The 21,054-nt window shown below is 41.0% G+C and overlaps 1 protein-coding gene across 3 annotated transcripts in view; it reads right to left on the bottom strand.

Annotated features, from left to right (window-relative positions):
- YTHDC2 (YTH N6-methyladenosine RNA binding protein C2) overlaps nucleotides 1-21,054 on the bottom strand; it is a 58,842-nt gene that overhangs the window by 16,068 nt on the left and 21,720 nt on the right. For all 3 annotated transcript variants that reach the window (XM_004612729.2, XM_055142509.1, XM_055142510.1), the window contains 13 exons: nucleotides 17,177-17,303; nucleotides 16,933-16,998; nucleotides 12,123-12,301; nucleotides 11,806-11,902; nucleotides 11,638-11,725; nucleotides 11,469-11,549; nucleotides 9,558-9,640; nucleotides 9,153-9,258; nucleotides 7,391-7,510; nucleotides 6,850-7,122; nucleotides 3,753-3,879; nucleotides 2,548-2,753; nucleotides 1,650-1,845 (listed from right to left, as the gene is read on the bottom strand). In XM_004612729.2, the coding sequence (XP_004612786.2) occupies nucleotides 1,650-1,845; nucleotides 2,548-2,753; nucleotides 3,753-3,879; nucleotides 6,850-7,122; nucleotides 7,391-7,510; nucleotides 9,153-9,258; nucleotides 9,558-9,640; nucleotides 11,469-11,549; nucleotides 11,638-11,725; nucleotides 11,806-11,902; nucleotides 12,123-12,301; nucleotides 16,933-16,998; nucleotides 17,177-17,303 (1,749 nt within the window). The remainder of the gene's footprint in view (nucleotides 1-1,649; nucleotides 1,846-2,547; nucleotides 2,754-3,752; nucleotides 3,880-6,849; nucleotides 7,123-7,390; nucleotides 7,511-9,152; nucleotides 9,259-9,557; nucleotides 9,641-11,468; nucleotides 11,550-11,637; nucleotides 11,726-11,805; nucleotides 11,903-12,122; nucleotides 12,302-16,932; nucleotides 16,999-17,176; nucleotides 17,304-21,054) is intronic.

Raw genomic sequence — 21,054 nt, 5'->3', positions numbered from 1 at the left:
TATATACAAATGTCTTCCAAATTTTTATTACTGATCAACTTCTCCTCTGAGCTTGGGATATATAAATCGACAAAAATCTCATTTAGGATGTTTTAGGCCTCTCAAACTTAACTGAAACAAAACTAAACTTCCTCCTACACAACCTGTTTCTCAAAGCTTTCTGAACCTCTAAAGGTAGTAGTGCTTCTTAGCAAAAAAATTTAAAGAGTTACAGATCCCTTCCACTCACCATCATATCTATAGAGCAATGTATTACCAGTACCTCTGAAATAATCTGGAATCTATTTCTCATTATTCAAGTTCCAAGCCATCTGTCATAAGACCATTGAAAAAGTGGCCTTTTTTCTTTCATTTTTGCATCTTTAGAAATTCATTTTTGCAACCAAAATAATCTTTCTGAACATGTCACATCATATAATTCCCTTCAATGGTTTCTCTTGCATTTACCAGAGCTCACATATTCATTTCCTTCTTTCAATCATCTCCCATCTGTGTCTTGTTGATCACTATACTCTCAACTACACAACTTTATCAGTTCCTAGTACAGAACAGAATTTAAGCACTTGTCATATTCTTCGATATGCAGCACAGATCTCCATCTCAATATTGATGGTTTCTTTTCAAAGTAACGTATCTTGGGCTCTGTTCTAAAGCCAAGTAACTCTGAGGAAGTCCTATTTATTTGTTATTCCAGGCAGAAAATTCACTTTTGTCCTATCTCCCTTACTCTTATATAAACTGAGAATATTAATGCCTTGCTTAGTTTGTTTTTTATTACATACCAATACTTGACATATGAAGGCAATAAATATTTGCTTAATATTAAATGGCAAAACACCTGAATCACAAATGCAGACATAAATATGAAGTGTTAATTTTTAAAATACTCTATATATTTAAAATAGCATAATGATACAGTATGGAATAAATAAGCAAGCATATTAAAAAAGTTATGTATTAAAATACAGTATTTTAATATATATATGAAATACATAATATGAAAAAGCATTAGTTTTAAGAATGATGGGATTATGTATAACTATTCTTTCTTATAATTACCTTAATTTTGTTAGCTATATTTAACTCCAAGTGGAATAGAAAAGCAAATTTCTTTTCACCTTAAAAAATGCACAAATTGGGGCTGGAGAGATAGCACAGCGGGTAGGGCGTTTGCCTTGCCCGCGGCCGACCCGGGTTCAAATCCCAGCATCCCATATGGTCCCCTGAGCACAGCCAGGGGTAATTCCTGAGTGCAGAGCCAGGAGTAACCCCTGTGCATCGCCAGGTGTGACCCAAAAAGCCAAAAAAAAAAAAAAAAATGCACAAATTAATATCAAGATGCTTTAGAAATCAATTTTACAAATAGTGGTACTCTCTTGGTATTCCCTTATTAGCCTTAATATGTCAAAGGGAGCTATTAGTGTTAAATTTTAGCAACTGAAATTTTTAGTTGATTAAAATGAACAGAGACGATACAGGAATAAGGTGTTTGCCTTGCATGTGGCTAACCCTGATTCAATTCCCACACTGCATAGAGTCCCCTGAGCACTGCCAGAAATGATATCTGAGCACCATAATTGTGGCACAATACACAAAACAAAAATTAAGTTCACTAAAACACAAGTTGTCCTAAGCAGATATTTATTTACCTCTAAAGGATGAAGGCTCCTGAAGGGCATTACTTGCCAACCTCGCTGGTCCACAGAACACTAATACCGTGACAGGTGTGACTACAGAGCAGCACCGTATATTAGCTATTCTATGAGCTCTGGTCATTTCATCATAAATCAGCCAATCTGTGGGCAGCGCCTGGATTGCTGCTGCTTGACCATTGGCTGGAGGAATCTATTGGGGAAAAAAAGTTCAAAATCATTACCCATATTTATCAACGAATTTGCCAAGAATATTTTTAAGATGTATAAAGTCCACCAATGGTGGGGGGCGGGGAGGGAAGGAGGGAGGGAGTGTGGGAGACAGAGAGACAGAGAAAGGGTGAGAAGAAAAGTACCTGCCATAGAGCCTTAGAAGCAGGCTGAGAAGGGGGTGGTCGGAGGGAATCTGGGGTCAGTGTGGTGGGAAATGGACACTGGTGGAAGGATGGGTGTTGAATCATTGCATGACTGAAACCTGATCATGAAGAGCTCTGTAACTGTGTATCTCAGGGAAACTCAAATATAAAAATTAAAGTCCATCAGGGACATTATCTTTGAATATGCAAACACTCAGGTAGTTTGTATTAATATCCTCATTACTCATATAGTATCTCTTTCAACTCCAAAATTTGATCAATAATGTTTTTGATGTTGAATTATATATTAACAATATCTTAAAGGGAGTGGGTGTTTGGAGCATTTCTCACTGATTCAACCCTATAAATCAGGTCAGAGTCACTCAAGACATCAGAGCATTCAAAACATTTGGTGGCGGGTCTTGGGCATGCTGGTGGTGGTAAGCTGTGGGAAGCATGTACATCAAGAGCATATTATCATAGACCAAAGCCTAAACTATAATAACAAAAACTTAAAAAAGACCAATGAAGACTTTTACCTTTTTGTACTGAGGCTGGCTGAGCACCGAGGTGGGGTGAAAGCGCACTTTCTTCTCCTTTGGCCCCGTGAGTACCATGTTGTCCCGGTCCACGTGGACCAGGTTGGGGTACATGCCAGCTACCAGAGCGGCCTTCACAACGGCCCAGTTCTCAGAGTTTGTGTTCACGTCTCGAATGTCACCTCCACCTCGCGCTCTGACAAAACCTACAAAGAGGACAAAGTCACACCAACTCTTCTTTGGGTGCCAAACAGCCCTTTAAATTGGTGGGATTTTTACAAAAGAGGTTATTAAAACGCTTAGAAGCTTAATGACACAAACTTTGACAAAAGTTAATAAAAATCTCTGGAAAGTCAGAAATATAGAACCAATGTTCAAAGGAAGTCGGATCTGCTCAGGCTACAGTAAGTAGCAAACACACTAAAGACTTGGGAACCTCAAACAAGTGAAACATAAATTCTTCAGAAACAATGAGAAACTTACTAAGAGCTGAAAAGCTAAACGAGAGCTCTGGCTATAAAGTCCTGGCCATGGCAAGTATGCATTCTGGAGGTAAGGCTAAGGAAATACATCTCGCTTGCATTTCAAAGGTCCTACAGATTTCTCCATATGTGAGACAACTCTACATCCCCATTACTTCGCATGCTACTAATCCTTTAATTCAAGCTCAGGGCATTTTCTTTCACTGAAGGGGCAGGGGACGGGGGTGAGTCTCACTCAGCAGTGTTCAGCTCAGGGCTGGCTGCTGGCGGTGTTCAGGGAATCTCATGTGGTACCAGGGGCCAAACCAGACTTGGTCCCCTGTGAGGGAGGCACCTTAATCCCTGAGCTCTGGTCATTTTCTTGTGACCATCCCTTCAAGACAATATACTCATCAAAAATGAAATCCCAAGAAGCAACTCTAAGAGGGAAACAGCAACACTCCTATCGCTTTGCAAATCAAAACCGAGCCAAGGGCCGAGGACAGCATGAGGCTGTGGTTTCACCTCCCCAGCACCAGAGGGGGGGGATGGTAAAAACAGAAACACTGATACTTACAACAATCTACTTAAATGTTTTTAACTTTAATTCCATAGAGCTAAGTAAATGTTTATTAATACTGATAAAATGCAATTATAATTTGGCTACCGCTACAGCAGAAATACAATCGGGTTTTGGCCGGGCAGTCTCAGTGCTCTCAATGGATTCTCCAGAGGAACCCTTACCTGATGCTCTAAGCTGACCAAGTAGCTGAGTTCTCATGCCTATGATTATTTCCATTGTAGCTTGTGAAAGAAAATTCTTTTCACAAAAGGCTCGCTCCCACCCATCACTTCGTGCTTTCTGCCATGCCTATAAAAACATAATTACATAACAGCAATGATTTCTCAGTGAAATAGAAAAATAACTGAAAAATATTATACTAGCCACTCTCAAGATCAATTTTCCTTTCATTTTGCAAAATTTAAGATATTAAGACAATATTAAATTTACTGTTGCTTTGTATTCAAATACTGTGAAAGTCACTGAATTTATAAAATCCCAATGAAAACTCATCATCATCATTATTATCATCATCATCATCACCATCATCATCATCATCCCGTTGAACGTCGAATTTCTCGAGTGGTCTCAGTAAGTAACATCTCCATTCGTCCAAGCCCTGAGATTTTAGAAGTCTCTTTCTACTCATCCTTCCAACGATGCTGTACTGGAGGCTCTTTCAGGGTCAGAGGAATCAGACCCAGCTTGTTACTGGTTTTGGCATATTAATACACCACGGGGACCTTGCCAGGCTCTCCCATGTGGGCAGGAAACTCCCAATAGTTTGCCAGGTTCTCCCAGAGGGAGAAGTAGGAAGCTTGAGCTTCCGGGAGCTTGCTTTAAAGTCTCTGGATGCTGGCTGTTGAGAAGATTACACGCGCCGGGGGCAGTCCCTGGGTGTGACCGCCTAGCTACTGGGAAATGGGAAATCTGGACAGAGGAGGCCCAGTCCCGATTCGAGCAACCTTGGAGGTCTCAGCCCCGGGTCCCACAGATCTGGGTTCCACACACCTCAGCAGACATTCTCTTGCCCTCGTGCCTGGCTGTCTTCCCCGGGGCCTCCTCGGAGGGGATGGGCTCCAGCTTCCCTCCCCACCCTGAGCAGAGCTCCCGGTGGCTCAAGACCTCTGGAGCCTAGCCATAGCCATGCTCAAGGCCCCTCTTCACATGTTCGGACGAGCCTCACGCATGAAGGAACCGGCAATGAAAAGTAAGTATCAATAATTCAATGATGAGCTATGTTAACTATACTTACATCTTCAGATATGTCTGCTACTTGTTCTCTTTTTAAGTTTTAAAGATTTTAAATTAGATTTATTTTGGCTTTTGGGTCACCGTGGTGCTCAAGGCTTACACCTGGCTCTGTTGTCAGGGATCACTACTGGCCAGGCTCAGGGGGACGTGATGTGATGCTGGGGACTCAAACCAGGGACAGTGGCATGAAAGGAAGGGCCTTACCTCCCGCACTACCTGCCCAGTTCTAGTGTGGAAGGTTTTAAAATAAGTCTTACTACACCATTTATCAAAGGATTCTGTCACTATATTCTTCTGAAAATAACTTCCTAAATCTATATGGGAATGGAAAGTGGAATTTCTAGAAACCATCTATACGCAGTAGAAGAAAGATCCTTCAAAAATGAGTCACCTTGCTTTGGAATATAACTACACAACCAAAGCAGTTCTCTCTCTTTTTGAAAAAAACTAGAGAAAGAAGTAAAGAATATATAGGATATTATCTACTATAGTATATTGTATCTAATAGGCCAGTAAAAATAATGTACTCTTCCCTACACAGCTGAATCTCTAAACTACAGTATCAGTTCCCTTGCTAAGAGTTCTTTCCTTATTTTTTCCTGTAACATCTAACTCCTCACAATGTTTTACTTCTTTTACCTTCAGGACTTAAGAAACTGGGGGTTTTACTTTACAGAATTCTTAACTTGTGGCCAGAGCGACAGTACAGTGGTGTAAGGTGCTTGCCTTGCACATGGGCGACCCAGGTTCTAACCCAACAGCACATACGGTCCCCCGGGGCCTGTCAGGAGTATCCGAGAGAAAGCCTGGAGCCAGGAGTGAGCCCTGAGCACCACCAGGTGTCACGCACCCCCACCCCCAATTCTTAACATAGTGACTTAATGACAAGGAAAAAACAAAGTCTAAAAAAAAAATTAGGATATTAAGATAACTTTCTTCAAAACTGTTTTATACATTAATTTTTTTAAAGGTAAGAAAATTGCATTTAGGATGTCAGCTGGACTGTTTAGATGATTCCAACCTCGTTGGCACTATCCAAGGCGTCTCAGAGTGCGGAGCCGCCGATCATATGCCTTTCCTCTCCGTCAGGCCTTGAGCAGGTGCCGGCCTTGGCCACGCCCACGTCATAGACCTTCTTCCCAGCCTGTCTGACCCCGCGCCCGCTGGCCTTGACATCCACAGGAAACACGGTGCGCTGCCATCTTCTGTCTTCTCTCGGAGGCCCCTTGACTCGGAGGTCACAGGGAACTTGATGGTGGCGTAACGGTCAGGCTTGTTTCTCCTGGGGGCTCTCCTGAGGGCACCCGGCTGCCTTCTCAGCCGCAGGGCTTTGGGCCTTCGGTAGGGGATGATGTCCGCATCTTTCTCTTTTTGGGGCCATGGACGCCTTTCAGCACTGCCTTCTAGGCCTTCAAAGCTCTGGCTTGGTTCAACTTTGGGAGGCCAGGGGCTTCTTTCTTGGCTTTCGGCGCCATCTTTGTAAAAATGGGTTTCCTAAGGCCATTCCATTTTAAATATTTCTTAACTACAACAAAAGAGCATCTCTTGCTCAAGATATGAATTAAAAATAAGAAACTTGAGAAAAACATCATCTGAACATTTTAATAGTAAGGAGGTATTTTCCTGGGCTATTAGTAATGACTTTGGACTAGAGCAATAGCACAGCGGGTAGGGCGTTTGCCTTGCACACGGCCGAGCCGGGTTCAATTCCTCTGCCCTACTCAGAGAGCCTGGCAAGCTACCAAGAGTATCTTGCCCGCACGGCAGAGCCTGGCAAGCTACCCATGGCATATTCAATATGCCAAAAACAGTAACAAGTCTCATAATGGAGACGTTACTGGTGCCTGCTTGAGCAAATCAATGAAAACGGGACGACAGTGCTATAGTGCAATGCTATTAGTAACGACTTTATAATAAATGAAAAAGATTAATGGAACCATAGCTGCTTATTACAACTATCACATCTTCTCTAGGAAAGTATTTAACTAACAACATTTTCAGAAAAAAGGTAATAGTTATTTATACCTGAAATGCTCTGAGAAGTGCCATATGGTCACTGAAAGTTCCCGCAGTGAAACGCTTCCTACAGAGCATGGCAGCGCGCTTCTGAGAGGCCTGGGTAGGCAGCACGAAAGGGTCCCGGTAGGCCAGCGTGCAGGCAATCGTCAGGATCGGGTCCAGACACTTCAGGACAACCGCGCACAGGACCATTTTCCCGAGATGCGGCTCCACCGGCAAGTCGGCCAAGTGGTATCCGAGCTCAGTGAGGTCTTCCCAGGCATCCATGGCATCGATCGTCTTAAAAAAAAATACAATTTGATATAACCAAAACTATGTTTAATCAAACCACACATTAGAAATAAAGGTAACTGAAATTTTCTGTGGCTATCACATCACAGAAAATGTAAGTTGCTTCAAATATATAAAAAGGGATCAGATCTACTCTTTTAATAAAATTACCATGAGTATTACTTAAAAGCCATGATGATCTTACATTTTTAAAGTACGAAATTGCTTAAGAACCATTCTCATTTGGTGTAAGGTTCACTGAAACAGAGGTACCGACCTTCAGCATCTGCACGGCATTCCTCACGATCAAGGCTGGCGGCGGCTCGGGCGCTTTCATGAGGAAGTCAGCAATAGGACAGTTGACCGGGGCTAGTAGCTTGGTATGCAGACAAAGCTCCTGTACGGGAGAACAGAAAATATTTTTAAATATTACAATTTATAATTAGCTTTTTTTTTGGGGGGGGGGCTTGGGCCACACCTGGCAGTGCTCAGGAAAGACTCTCTGCTCTGTGCTCAAGGTAATTCCTGTCGCTCCTGCTGGTGCCTGGGAGCCGGAGGCGATGATGAGGACAGGAGGTCGGTCACAGGCAAGGCAAGTGCCTTAACCTCTGTACTATCTCGCCAACCCATGCAACTAAGTTTTTATCTACACTTTGTCTACAAACACCTCAACCCATACACTTGAAGACAGTTTGATTGTACTAGCAGTGTCTTCTCATATAGTTTTTTAATATGTAACATTAATATATTATATTAATATAATTAATATAATAATATATAACATTAATAGAAAATATCCAAGAAGACTTTTTTTACCCTTTATATTACATTCTAAAGTCTTTTATCCATTTGATCAGGTATGACACAATGTAGCAAGTAAACTGCACTGCACACAATTTCTGGGTATACCACATATAAAAGCACCACGAAGGTGAGCAGCTCCAGAGGCAGTGCAGCTGACAAAAACAGATGTGCAATGGGGCTGGAGAGAGTACCGCGGGCAGGGCACTTGCCTTGCAGGCGGCTGACCTGGGCGCATCCCCAGCAACCCCTATGGCCCCGAGCCCACCAGGACTGATTTCTGAGCAGAGCTAGAAGTAAGCCCTGAGCACAGCTGGTATGAGACAAACGAAAACCCTAGCCCCCTCCCCCCTCAAAAAAAATGTGCAAGCATGATTAGGAAGTTAGGAAGGTTGGGCCCCGGTGAACATGTGTGTGAGCACCACAGTGACCCTCAGCGAGCACTACTACCAGTGTGTGTGCACCTTATGCAAAGAGCAAGCCCCAGTGCAAGGTGCAATGCCTACTAAAGGAGCCAAACCACCGTGCACACCACAGCAGTGTGGGAGCACCACGGCCGCAGACTTCCGATTGCCAAGGACCACCAGAGCCGAAAAAGTTTAACCACCACAGTCATGCATGTTTGATCCTGTCCACTGCATCAACGACAGTGAAGGGGAAGGGGTGAGGGGAGGGAGGAACAAAAAGAAATGTAAACATATTAGTTATATGTGGTGTCTGTGAAATGGTTCTCCACAATACCAACTTGACCATTTGCTTTATAAACTGATGTTTAAGAACCTAATTGGTGTGGGGCTGGAGCGATAGCACAGCGGGGAGGGCGTTTGCCTTGCACGCAGCTGACCAGGGTTCGAATCCCAGCATCCTATATGGTCCCCTGAGCAGCACCAAGGGTAATTCTGAGTGCAGAGCCAGAGTAACTCCTGTGCATTGCCGGGTGTGACCCAAAAAGAAAAAAAAAAATCTAATTGGTGTAAGTTGAAATATCGCTCTTCTCCCTCACCCACAAAGAAGAAATTTTCAAAGTTAAGGGCATGTGCACCTGGGAGAGAGCTCAGCTCACTGGAGTGCCATCTTTGGCCGCAGGAGACCCAGGTTTGATCCCTGTCACCGCAACATGTGTGTTCCCCAAGCACAATTAGAAGCAACACACAAGCATTTAGCCAGAAAACTAGAGCACCACTAGGGGGAGCCCCCCAATTTTTAAATGGGGAAAGAAAAAAAAAGTAAATTTCTACCTGTAATGGCATTCTCAAAAGTTCTGGAGTCTGAAATTCCAACATGTTCTGGAAACGAAGTCTACTGAAGAGGCGGAAACAGATCCCAGGGCGACATCGCCCTGCCCTTCAAAGTAAAATACAACAACAACAAAAAAAATTAAAGCTTTAATAAGGAAACTTTAAAAGCAATCTAATTTAGGAGAAGTAAAAATAAATTAAATCAGGGTCAGGACACACAAATAAAAATTTTTAATTTTCACATACTTTGAATTTGATTTTTCAAGAAGTATTAGGGTGTATTTGCAAAATATTTAACCATTAAATTAAAAATTACATTTATGAAGTTATTTCGTTAGTATGTGATATGTATGAAAATGTTCCCATTCCCAGGGTAATAAAATAAATATGCTAAATTTACATTACCTGCCTTTCCTTTGTATGGCACTAGCTTTGGAAATCCACACCATTTTTAGCATTGTAACAAAATTCAATGCATCAAAGGATTTCTGTAACATTTAAATTACCTTCATGTTAAAACATAAAAGGTATTTAAGAAGTAGCAAGAAATATAAATAAATTTTAACATGTCAACTTTTATTTCGAGTCCCACAATTTTGTAACTGGAAGAGTGTCGAATTTTGAAACTCCGTAATTTTTACTGTCAATACTCTAAAAAGCTAGATAATCTCCTCATCGGCCACCCTCCAGAACTCACGGCTCCTTTTCCAGAAAGGAGCCTACCAGATAAGGCCCCCTTAACCAGCCACAGGACTCCGCACAAGGGGTGCCCCAAAGGGGCTCGGGTGAGAGCCCTCCCCGCCCCAAGGGACCCAGCCCCGGCAGCCGACCTCCACTACCCCCCCCCCACCATGCTCCAGGCCACTTTCCACACCTCGGGCCGAGCCTCATATATGAGTGAACATATTCCTGGAACGCGAGGCAATGACACGTCATTAGACACTCCCTACTCATGTTCCATAATTACCACACCACATCTGACGGGGTTCAGACAGTAGGCAAACAAATCCTAGAGGGAAATATACATACGCCTGACTGGGAACACCTTGGAGGCAACCCCAAAAGCCTCCATCCCTCTCAGAGAGCACAGCAAGCTACCAAGAGTATCCCACCCACACGGCAGAGCCTGGCAAGTTTCCCATGGCGTACTAGATATGCCAAAAACAGTAACAATGACGGTCCTCATTCCCCCGACCCTGAAAGAGCCCTCAATATACCATCGGGCTACACTAGCATGCAACAATGACTAATGGAGACGTTACTGGCGCCCGTTTGAGCAAATCAATGACAGTGATAGAGTGATTCTAAGGAGAAATAACACTAAACTTTAAAAAGCTGCAACTTTAACTAATATCCAGAGCTGTGAGAAATAAATTATTATCTAAAAGTAAAAAATTTGAGACCAAGACCGTGACCGTGCTCAAAGGACTAATGGGCATGCTTTGCCAGCGTGGGCCTGCTTGATCCCTGGCACGGCATGTTCGCCAGAGCACCACTAGGTGTGACACAAAAAGAAAAACAAAAGTCAAAAAAGTTTAAAAAGCATAGGAATAAAAATGATCACGTATCCATCTGGAAAGACAGAATCTACTTTTATACAGCATATCAAAGCATTTCTTACCTTGAAAAATCAATTAATTAACTTCCTCACTTTCAATCTGAATCGCTCCAGCCCGAATCAAAAGTAAGGGTATTAAAAATTTCTGGGAATTCCCATAAGACAAGAAAATAAATTATGCCTATTGTTTGTATCAGCTATGGGTAACTATTTTTGTAAAAGGCCAGGTAGTGAGCATTGTAGCCATTACAGAGAATCTTTGCCACATAACTCAAATCTTCGATTGTAGCAGGAAAACCATTACAGATAATCGGTAGAGAATGAAAAAAGCAACATTTCAATCAAATTCATTTTAGGAAAAGCAGGTGCCAGTCATTATTTCGTCACTGACTAAAATTTCTTGAGCCTTATCTTAATTTACTTGCTTCCTCCTAGAATGCTAACATTGTATATCACATATATTGTATATATTACGTATCAGTGAAATATGTAATAAAATTCCATATGTGACAAATTTTCACTGTACTTAGTCAAACCCTTACTTTCCCCCTAGCTTTTAGTGAGCACAACTTAAACTTTTATATTTGCTAAAATAACGAGCAAGACCCTTCATATTATGGTAGAATAGTCTCTAAGTCAAATTTATTTAGAACCAGAAAATTTATCATTGGAGTGAATTTTGCTTAAAAAAAAAAACCAAACAATGAAATGGAACTTAACATTTTATTTAAGTAAAAACACTATTAATCTATACATACCTCTTTCACTTTACCAGAGTCAATAACGAAGACCACATCATTGACTGTAATGCTAGTTTCAGCAATATTAGTGGACAGAATCTGCAATAAGAATATTATTTTGCAGTTAATATGAAAACAGAATAAATTACTAAAAGAAACTGAACAAAGAGAATTTTATGAACCTTACTATTTTTCGAACACCTGCAGGTGGGTTTTTTAATACTTTCTTTTGATCAGATGTTTGCATATTTGAATGAAGCATAAAGACCTGATACCTATTGACAATTAAAAAAGAATATTTATTATGATACCCATCTGTTATTTAAGGCAATTAAAATAAAACCTCAGCTTTTACCTATGTGTGTTGTCTGCAAACCGCTTGTCATCAAACAAGATGCGATCTCTCAGTCCAACAATTTCATCATATCCAGGTAGGAAAATTAGTATTGCACCTTGGAGAATAATGATCTTTTGAATATAAAATCTCATTGTAAAATAAACCAATCATTAGCACTACAATGAACTATCATGTGTTTTCAAGTTCTAATAAACCCTAATATTTGTAACAAGTTACAAGATTATATAATGTTGGAATTATAGAAAATTTTTCCAAGTACTGATTTTTACATTAAACCATACTTTTTTGTTTTAGGTCTTTTAGACAATATTTACCTGCATCACAACTATGGCATATGTTATACAAAAGATGCATGATCAAATCCAAGTCTACTTTTTCATCATCAAAACTATGATGATAGGCTTTTAGGAGCTCTCTGTCTTCGGTACTGAGGTCACTTCCATTTGTTTGAACCAGAGAACTTTCATCGAGATTGCCAAATTCCAATGAAGCACTAACAAACAAACAAAAAAGACCAAATACATTTTCATTAAAGAACAGCCTTGAAGTCAACTATTCCCATTATGTCCTCCAAATTTTCAGTTTGTCCTCAGGAAGGTGAGTAATAATTAATGTCCAGATTTTTGTTTTAAATTTATTAGACAAAGGAAAGCCTGTCAAGAAATGCTTTTCAAACCATGATCTGAAAACATTTCTCCAAAGAAAATATGCAAATGACCAATAAGAAGGATGTTTAATACCACGAGATAGCAGAAAAATAAAAATTAAGATCACAATAAGATACCACCGCACACCCACTAAAATAACAATTAAAAAAATGAACAGTTCATCCTATACTAAGAAAGTCCACTTTTCCTTTCTCTTATACTTTCCCATAAACATTTACACTTTCCAACTCTAAAAAAACAAGAAAATGCACCCAGGTAAAAGTCTGTACTCAAATATTCATATACTAATGAATGCACTAACTGGACTATCCATACATGGTACTCCATTTAATTAAATGATAATCAATTTACTTTAATTAATCATAAAAAGAACATTAAAATACAGACCTCGAAATCACTAATCTAATTCAAAGGATTCAACGACAAAAGACTTATCCACAATTCCACTAATAATCCAGAATAGACAAACCTACAGAAGCAGTAAGTGTTAGAGTTGTTTAAGACTGAGAGACGGGAGAAAAAGGGTGACTGCCAAGGATGTCTTTAGACTCTCTGGTGGTGATAAAGCACCCTTGAATTGACTGTAACTATATGAACGTACAGAAACCACTGAATTGTATACATATGTGGAAGAATTATATGATGTGTGAATTATTTATTTTTGCGGGGACATATCCAGCAGAGTTCAGGGGAATACACTATACCAGGGATCACCGGGATGATTCTGCATACATAGAATGAGCACTAGGCCTTTGAGTCAACTCCTTAGTAACTTCTTAAAGGATGTTTTTGGTCATCATTTACACTTTAGAATTTTTTTTTCTTCTAGTTCACTACTATGGTGTAGGATAACATTGGTTTGTCCTTCCTCCCTTGCTACAAGGAGCTTAGGTTCAAGGGCTCTGGAGACACTCCTGTTCCTCTGTTAATCTGTAAACTCTTCTCTGCACCCTCCTTCCCAACCAGTTAATCACCTTTTCCCTAATCAGATTCTGTTATCTTATAAGATCAGATCCTTCTAAGGACTCTGAACTTGTATGGTATATTAGTATCTTTTGCACAATTTATCTTAAAGCAATGTCCTTTCTGTATGGACACAGGAAGACAGTAAATATTATGCTCTGTAACTTGGGTGTTGATTGACTCCAATAGTATTTACTCCTAGGCATCTGCTTTCTTGACTCAGTTGCCCTTAGTTCCTAGCATCCCAAAAGCAGGATCCTGACGAGGGACGGAATGGACCCAGGGCAAGCTGTGAGCTACCCTGGCATCGAAATGGGCCAGGCCAAAGTGCCACAATACTCAACTATAAATTGAGGGCATGATCACGGACAAATGCTGTCATGATCCAAAAGTAACAACAAGATTAGGACCCTGCTAGGGTTAGGAAGATTAACCTGGCCTGAGGACTGCTGTCTGGAATATATAATGAGATGTCCCCCAGGAAGAACCAAACTTTAAGTTTATAGCTTTTACTATGCTCATACAGAATGACATTGCTAGAACTATTAGAAGTAAATTTACTATAACTATTTAAGCGGATTACTAGCTAAGGAAAGAAGAAAGTGACACACCCTTGTTTGGACCCCACCCTTGAGCAGATCTTCTAGTAATCTGGAGTAATCTCCTTAGATGAGATTTTGTTAATCTCCTGGAGGAGTGGTTTTACCCCTCTTTGTTAATTTGTTAATGTTCAACCCACCTTCGTGTCACCACCCTATGTGACTGCTATATAAACCATGACTATAGGAGAAAGAGGGGAAGACACAGAAGCAGAGCACAAGACAAAAGAAATGAGAGCGAGAAGGTCTTGGGAGACAGAGAAGAAGGGCTGAGAGACAAAAGCAGAATGGGAATGGAGATTGGAATAAACTGCAATTGATACCGACCAGCCTGGCACTCATTCCTTCCTTCGCCTGCCCATCTCCATCAACCTCCCCAGGGTCGGGGAAGCGGCTTGAGACAACTGAACATGGGCGGCGGGAGAGGTAGAGCCCCGCTGCCCCTTTTTTGTGAACACACACTATAGTATTATCTTCTTTGCTTGAAAGTATGAACTTTATGTATTATCAATAGTCCAACACACATATTTAATTTAGATATTTGAAATTTGTAACTGATAATGTCGTGCGGTACAAAAAAACAATCCTATTACGATAATAAAAATGCTACCCAAATAATGACATTACTAAGTAATCTGTAGTGTCAAGTGTCTAATGAATTCTCAAGATTATCTGTGTATTCAGTGTTAGCACTAAAAGTACTGCAATTTTTGGGTGTTATTACTAAAATTTTAAGAAAACCTACCATATGAGAATAGAGATTAGGATCAGCCAAATAGTCTCAAACCCTATACTGTGTATTTTCATGTCATGAAATTAATAAAATACTTTATATTCAAATGTGTATCTCATCTAAAGTCTGAAATTACATCTACATTTAAATACAAACACCCAAATCAAGTGCAACATGTTCTTGCATAATAGGTGTTTTAACATACTTTAACTTCATTCAATTCTACTTTCTGTTTTATGAGACTCATAAGTTGAAAACAGATAAAAGCAATCAATGTTGTATCTTTTCCTTAAATGTTTTTTCTTTAAAATGTTATAAAGTCAACATGATCTAAATTTATCAATATCTAAAGGATGTTTTCATATGCTATTTGAAATATTGCTTGATTTTTTAAAAATCAAAGTAATATACGTACATGGTTTTATTAACTAAGTAGTTCTACAAAAGATTAAAAAAAACCCTTTTCACTCCATTTTCAACTGTTCCAGTCATTTCTTTTGGGATCTACTGCTATGATTCTAAATAACATGCAATTCCTATGTTTATTTCACAAGTTAAGTCATCTTCTGTGGATACCTAGTAAATTAAAAATACAGTCATCACCACCATCCCTATGCTCTTTAAATCCATACCCATCAGTATAACTTTAGTTAAATCTTCATTCATCCTTTACTGCAATTGTGCAAGCATTATTTAACACTGAACCAGTGAACTATGATTACTTATTTTCTCCTATTACTTTTTTTTCTCATGTAACTACTAATGTTTTTTGTATTTTCACTATCCCCCCACCCCCCTCACACCACCACCCAAAGTCTCCAACATCATTATTAAGGTTCTTAAATATGGTCAGATATCAGGTAACCCACCCCCACCCCCATCCCCATCGATTCAGTGACTTCCTTCCAGAAGTTCTCAACATTCTGTTTCCATGCAGAAATGACGTCTACCAGGTAGACAGATGTCTTGGGAATACTCTGCATCCAAACACTTGGCACTTATTTCATCTACCTCCAGGGCTGAATCTAAAATGTTGTTCTCTATTTTATCTACTTTCTCACTCTTGTGATTTCACTCCTACAGCTACATATAAAGGCTACAGAAGAAATTTATTTTCTGAGCTGCAGAGACAGTATAGGTGGTGCCTGCAGGACATATAGTATATACTGTCTATATAGTACAGGTGGTGCCTGCAGGACATATAGAATATACTGTCTATATAGTATAGGTGGTGCATGCAGGACAAGCACCAGACAAGCAAGGTCTGGTGTTTGTCCTGCATGCAAGCCGACTCAGGCTAATGTCCTATATGGCCATATGGTTGCCTAAGCACCACAAGGAGTGAGCCTGAACACATATCCAGGAGTAAACCCTGATTTGCCTGTGTGGTTCAAATCCCCACCCCTTTCTAAAGACTTTTTTGGGTTTTTCTGTTCGTTTATTTGGTGGTGGTGGTGGTGGGAGCAGGGAGAGGAGTACCATCACAGGTAAAGACAAGGGAATTTCAGGGCATTCCTGGTGTAGTGTTTGGTTGGGAATCCCTCCAGGTGATATTTGGGGATTAAGTGGTGGTAGGAACTGAACCCAGACTCCTACAAGCAAAGCATGTGTTCCAACCCTTTGAACCATCTTCCCAGCACATATTCTGCTCTTTAATTTTAGTTACAATGTTCTTCTTGTTATTTAGTCCTTTTCGTTTTGGGGGCCACACCTGATGGGGCTTCGGGGACCACATGGGGTGTCAGGGATTGAACCCACGTTGGCCACATTCAAGATAAGTGCCCTATCAACTGTTAGTCTTTTGACAAATATTCATTGAACATCTATTGTACTTAAACACTGTCCTTGTATAGAAGAGACAAATAGCCTAATAAATTCTGGTGGAGAGAAGAAACAGAAAAACCAATAAATATAGTTAGGGAGTAAGTTATATAGTACAGGATGTAGGGCAGTAACAGTGTAAATTTCAGAAGCCCTCATGAAGATGTGATATGAACAGATAATGTGTTCTTGTGCCTGATTTTCCTCATGAATTCAAATATCCTCTTTATTTTTGAATTTTTCTTCTAATCACTGAGAATAAAAAGAGCCTATATTTGTCTCACTGTGTGGTAAACACAGCTACTTTTAAAAGAGACAGCATTATAATACTAAGTATTACCTGTAAGATTCTAGAAGATCCACAATTTCAGTCTGCCCAAAGTGTTTAGCCCAATCTAGAGCCATCCTGCCAAGATTCAAAGATACCATGTTAAGATTTTTTTCAAAATTCCAAAACCCTAAAATAAGTTAACTCAAAATTATTTGCCCACCCAGTAAGGGACAAATTAGCAATTATGACACAAGACATAAAACACATGAGTATCTATACAGGTACACGAAGAAAGCATGCGGCATGAAATCACCAGCCATTGGAGGCCTTGCTGTGGACATTGGCTCCCATGCTAATTAGCTGCTCCACTTGACTTGAAAAGCCGCGGCCTGCAGCAACCATCAGAGCTGTCGCACTGGTTTCACTGTGTCGGTAATCAACTAGAGAAAAATAAATAAAAACAAACGCTAATTTTCCAAACAACTTAAAATAATTTAAGAAATTTCAGACTTAAATGAAAGAATCGGGCGTCAGGACAAGGAGGATTTGCACTTTTCACTCAATAAAAGCATTATAAAAATTTGAATTCAGAACATCCAAAGAGATTTGTTAGCTTGATATACTCTGTAAAAATACAGAACAGAATGGGAACTGTCAACAGGAAGAAATAAATGTAATAAAATGCATTAAGATCACCAAGATAGGGATGAGATCCAGAGCAGCCGCGCACGAAAGGGCCCCTCTGCTCCTTAAAGACTATGACCCGGGAGGTCTACTAACCCATTTTGGCACCCAGCAGCTTCGTATAGAAATGCATTTAGACTGTGAACTGAGCTACAACCCCATACTGCCCCAGGAGGGGATAGGTTTTTCTCTCTCAAGCCTTTCTTTCTGCGGGGAGGATGGCAGCGGCAGCGGCGCCCACATGGCATCTGCCATATTCTAGAACTCACAACCCAGAGGTATGAGTTTGCAGTGATGTGGCAAGCAGGAGACCATGGGATGGGGCTGTTACCGGCATGCTCTCTGCCCAGATGAGATCCGGAGCAGCTGCACACAAAAGGGCCCCTCTGCTCCTTAAAGACTATGATCCGGGAGGTCTACTAACCCATTTTGGCACCCAGCAGCTTCTTATAGAAATGCATCTAGACTGTGAACTGAGCTAAAATATCAGAAATCCAAAACCGTGGGCCAAGAGCTCATATAAGCTTCATTCTCAGCAATGGAAAACAAATTACCAAATGATGCCTTTTCGGCAGGTTTGATTGTTGGGGGAAAATTCCAATAATAATAGTGAGTTCTCTGTTGAAATAGTGACTGTATTCAAAGTATAGAGAGAATAAAGTGAAGATCATTGGCCACCCAGGTGGGGGGTGAGTCTGGGAGGGGGGTATATTGGGGTTCCTGGTGGGGGAACATGTGCACTGGTGAAGAGATGGGGATTTGATCATTATATGACTGAGACTTAAACCTGAAAGCTTTTTAACTTTTTTCACGGTGATTCAATAAAATAAAAATAAAATAAAAATCATCTAGATATTTAGAAAAGGAATGATACAAACTTGCAGACCCCTTAAATGACTGTCCTAAATCTAGATAGTGTGATAATCACCACATGCCAACATACAATTAAGAATCTAAGAAGCCAGAGCAATAGTAAAACAGGAAGGATGTTTGCTTTGTACATCGTCAACCTGGGTATAATCGCTGGCTTTTCATATGATCCCCTGAGCACTGCTAGTAGTAATTCCTAAGTGCAGAGGAAGGCTAAGTAAGCCCTAAGCACTGGACCCAAAACAAAAGAAAAAATAAAGAATTCAAGAGTTTATATCCTCGGTTGGCGATGAATGTTCATAGGCTCAAATACAAAGTTCAAGATCATCTTTTGTTATCATGTTGTTGGCTTAAACAAGATTAAAATTTGATTTAGTATATAAAGCTAACCAGGCCACCAGACTGCACCAGGGGCGCCCCAGAGGGGGACGGGTGAGAGCACTCCCACCCCAAGGGACCCAGCCTCGGCAGCCGACCTCCACTACCCCATGGCTGCCATGCTCCAGGCCCTTTCCACACGCTCGGGCCAACCCTCACGCATGAGCAAAGTCCCACGGAACCCAGGTAATGCGGAACTTTGTGATCTTGGACTCTGGGCTCAACTGGACCTGGAAGCAGAGATCTTCTGCCTGCTTCCCCCAATCTCTGGTGACCCAGGGGTCACACCCTCATAAGCCACCCCCTGCTGGCACCAGATAATCTCATCGGCCACCCTCCAGAACTCACGGCTGCTTCTCCCGGAAGGGACCATAAAATGAGGCTACATAACCATGCCACCGGACTCTACCAGGGATGCCCCAGAGGGGGGTGGGTGAGAGCCCTCCCTGCCCCAAGAGACCCAGCCCCGGCAGCCAACCTCCACCACGCTCCAGATCACTTTTCACACTTTGGGCCGAGCCTCAATCACGAGTGAACATATTCCTGGACCCTGCAAGTCATATCCTCATAAAGGGAAATATGTATCTCGAAGAGCCTGGCAAGCTACCGAGAGTATCCCGCCAGTACGGAAGAGCCTGAGAAGCTCCCTGTGACGTATTAAATATGACAAATACAGTAATAACAATAGGTCTCATTCCCCTGACTCTGAAAAGAGCCTCTGATCATTGAGAAAAATGAGTAAGGAGAGGCTGATAAAATTTCAGGGCTGGGACGAATGGAGATGTTACTGGTGCCTGCCCAAGTAAATCGATGAACAACGGATGACAGTGATGATGACATATAAAGCTAACAGAATTTGCTAATGGACTGTAAGATATAATAGCAAAGTAAATGATGATTTTGTTTTGTACCTTAGCAACAAGGCCAATAGCAGCATCTTCAGTTAATGATAATCACAGAAGCATTTTTATTTATTTTTTGGGGGTGGGAGTCACACCAGAGGTGCTCAGGGCTTACTCTTAATTCTGTGCTCAGGGGTCACTCCTGGACCACCCCTATTTGGGCTCGGGGTACCATACCAGGTGCTGGGGACCAAACCGGGGTCAGCTGCATGTAAGACAAGCACCCTCCCTGCTGTACTACTGCTCTGGTCCCTATAAAGGCATTTTAAAAGAGAACCATGATTTTATGATGAAAGCAAAAGCATATTAAAAGGGATTCAGCAAATCAAAAGTTGCTTGAGATATGTCCAAATTCACACTCTAGGAGATATTCAACTGGACATGACAAGCGATCAGAGAAATCAAAACTGGAAATATAAAGTCAGGAATCATTTAAAAAATATTCAAAGTCAGACCAGATAAGCTCCAGGTAGGAACTAACAGCAAATAGAAGTCTAAGGATTAAGATCTGGGACATTCTACATTTGAGGTCAAAAAAAGGGGAAATCTGCCATCCTGCCAAGGAAAACAAGGAGTTGCAGCCAAGGAGAGAGGAAACAGTAGGATATTCAAAGTTAATTTTTTTAAATGCTACAAGAATAGAATGATCAGTAAAATTACATAGTAATGCTGGCAAGCTCTGCTACTAAATTACTTAATACCTAATATTTTCCAGTACTGACCTATGATTCACTCTTCCCTTTGCCTAGAAACATCTGAGTCTAAAAGATGTTTCAGACTGAACACTATAAACAACACTGAACATTATAAACAACAAATAAGGTAACTCATAAAAAAAAAAGTCTTATGACAAAGTAGCACTGTAGCACTGTCATCCCATTGCTCATCAATTTGCTCAAGCAGGCACCAGTAATATCTCCATCGTGAGACTTGTTACTGTTTTTGGCATACTGAATACGCCACAGGTAGCCTGCTAGGCTCTGCCGTGTGGGCGGGATACTCTTGGTAGCTTGCCCGGCTCTCCGAGAGGGGTGGAGGAATCGAATCCGGGTCAGCTGCGTGCAAGGCAAATGGCCTACCCGCTTTGCCAATGGCTCTCGAGACACAACAGAAAGCAGTCCAAGAACCCCTTAGTGTGAATCCCCAAGTGTGGCCCCAATTCCTTCCTCTCCCTACCACACACACACACACACACACACACACACACACACACACACACACACACACACACAGGCCACACACACATGTACACACACACACACAAGAATCGCTGATTTAATATAATTTTATTTTATAATGCTTAAGATACTGATATATCCGTAATAAATACTGCAAAAGATGAAATTGTTGGCTATGT

This window comes from Sorex araneus, chromosome 6, assembly GCF_027595985.1.
Source record: "Sorex araneus isolate mSorAra2 chromosome 6, mSorAra2.pri, whole genome shotgun sequence".
Classification (NCBI taxonomy): Eukaryota; Metazoa; Chordata; class Mammalia; order Eulipotyphla; family Soricidae; genus Sorex; species Sorex araneus.
The sequence above is the reverse complement of the archived record's forward strand: the minus strand, read 5'-3'. Positions and strand labels throughout refer to the sequence as shown.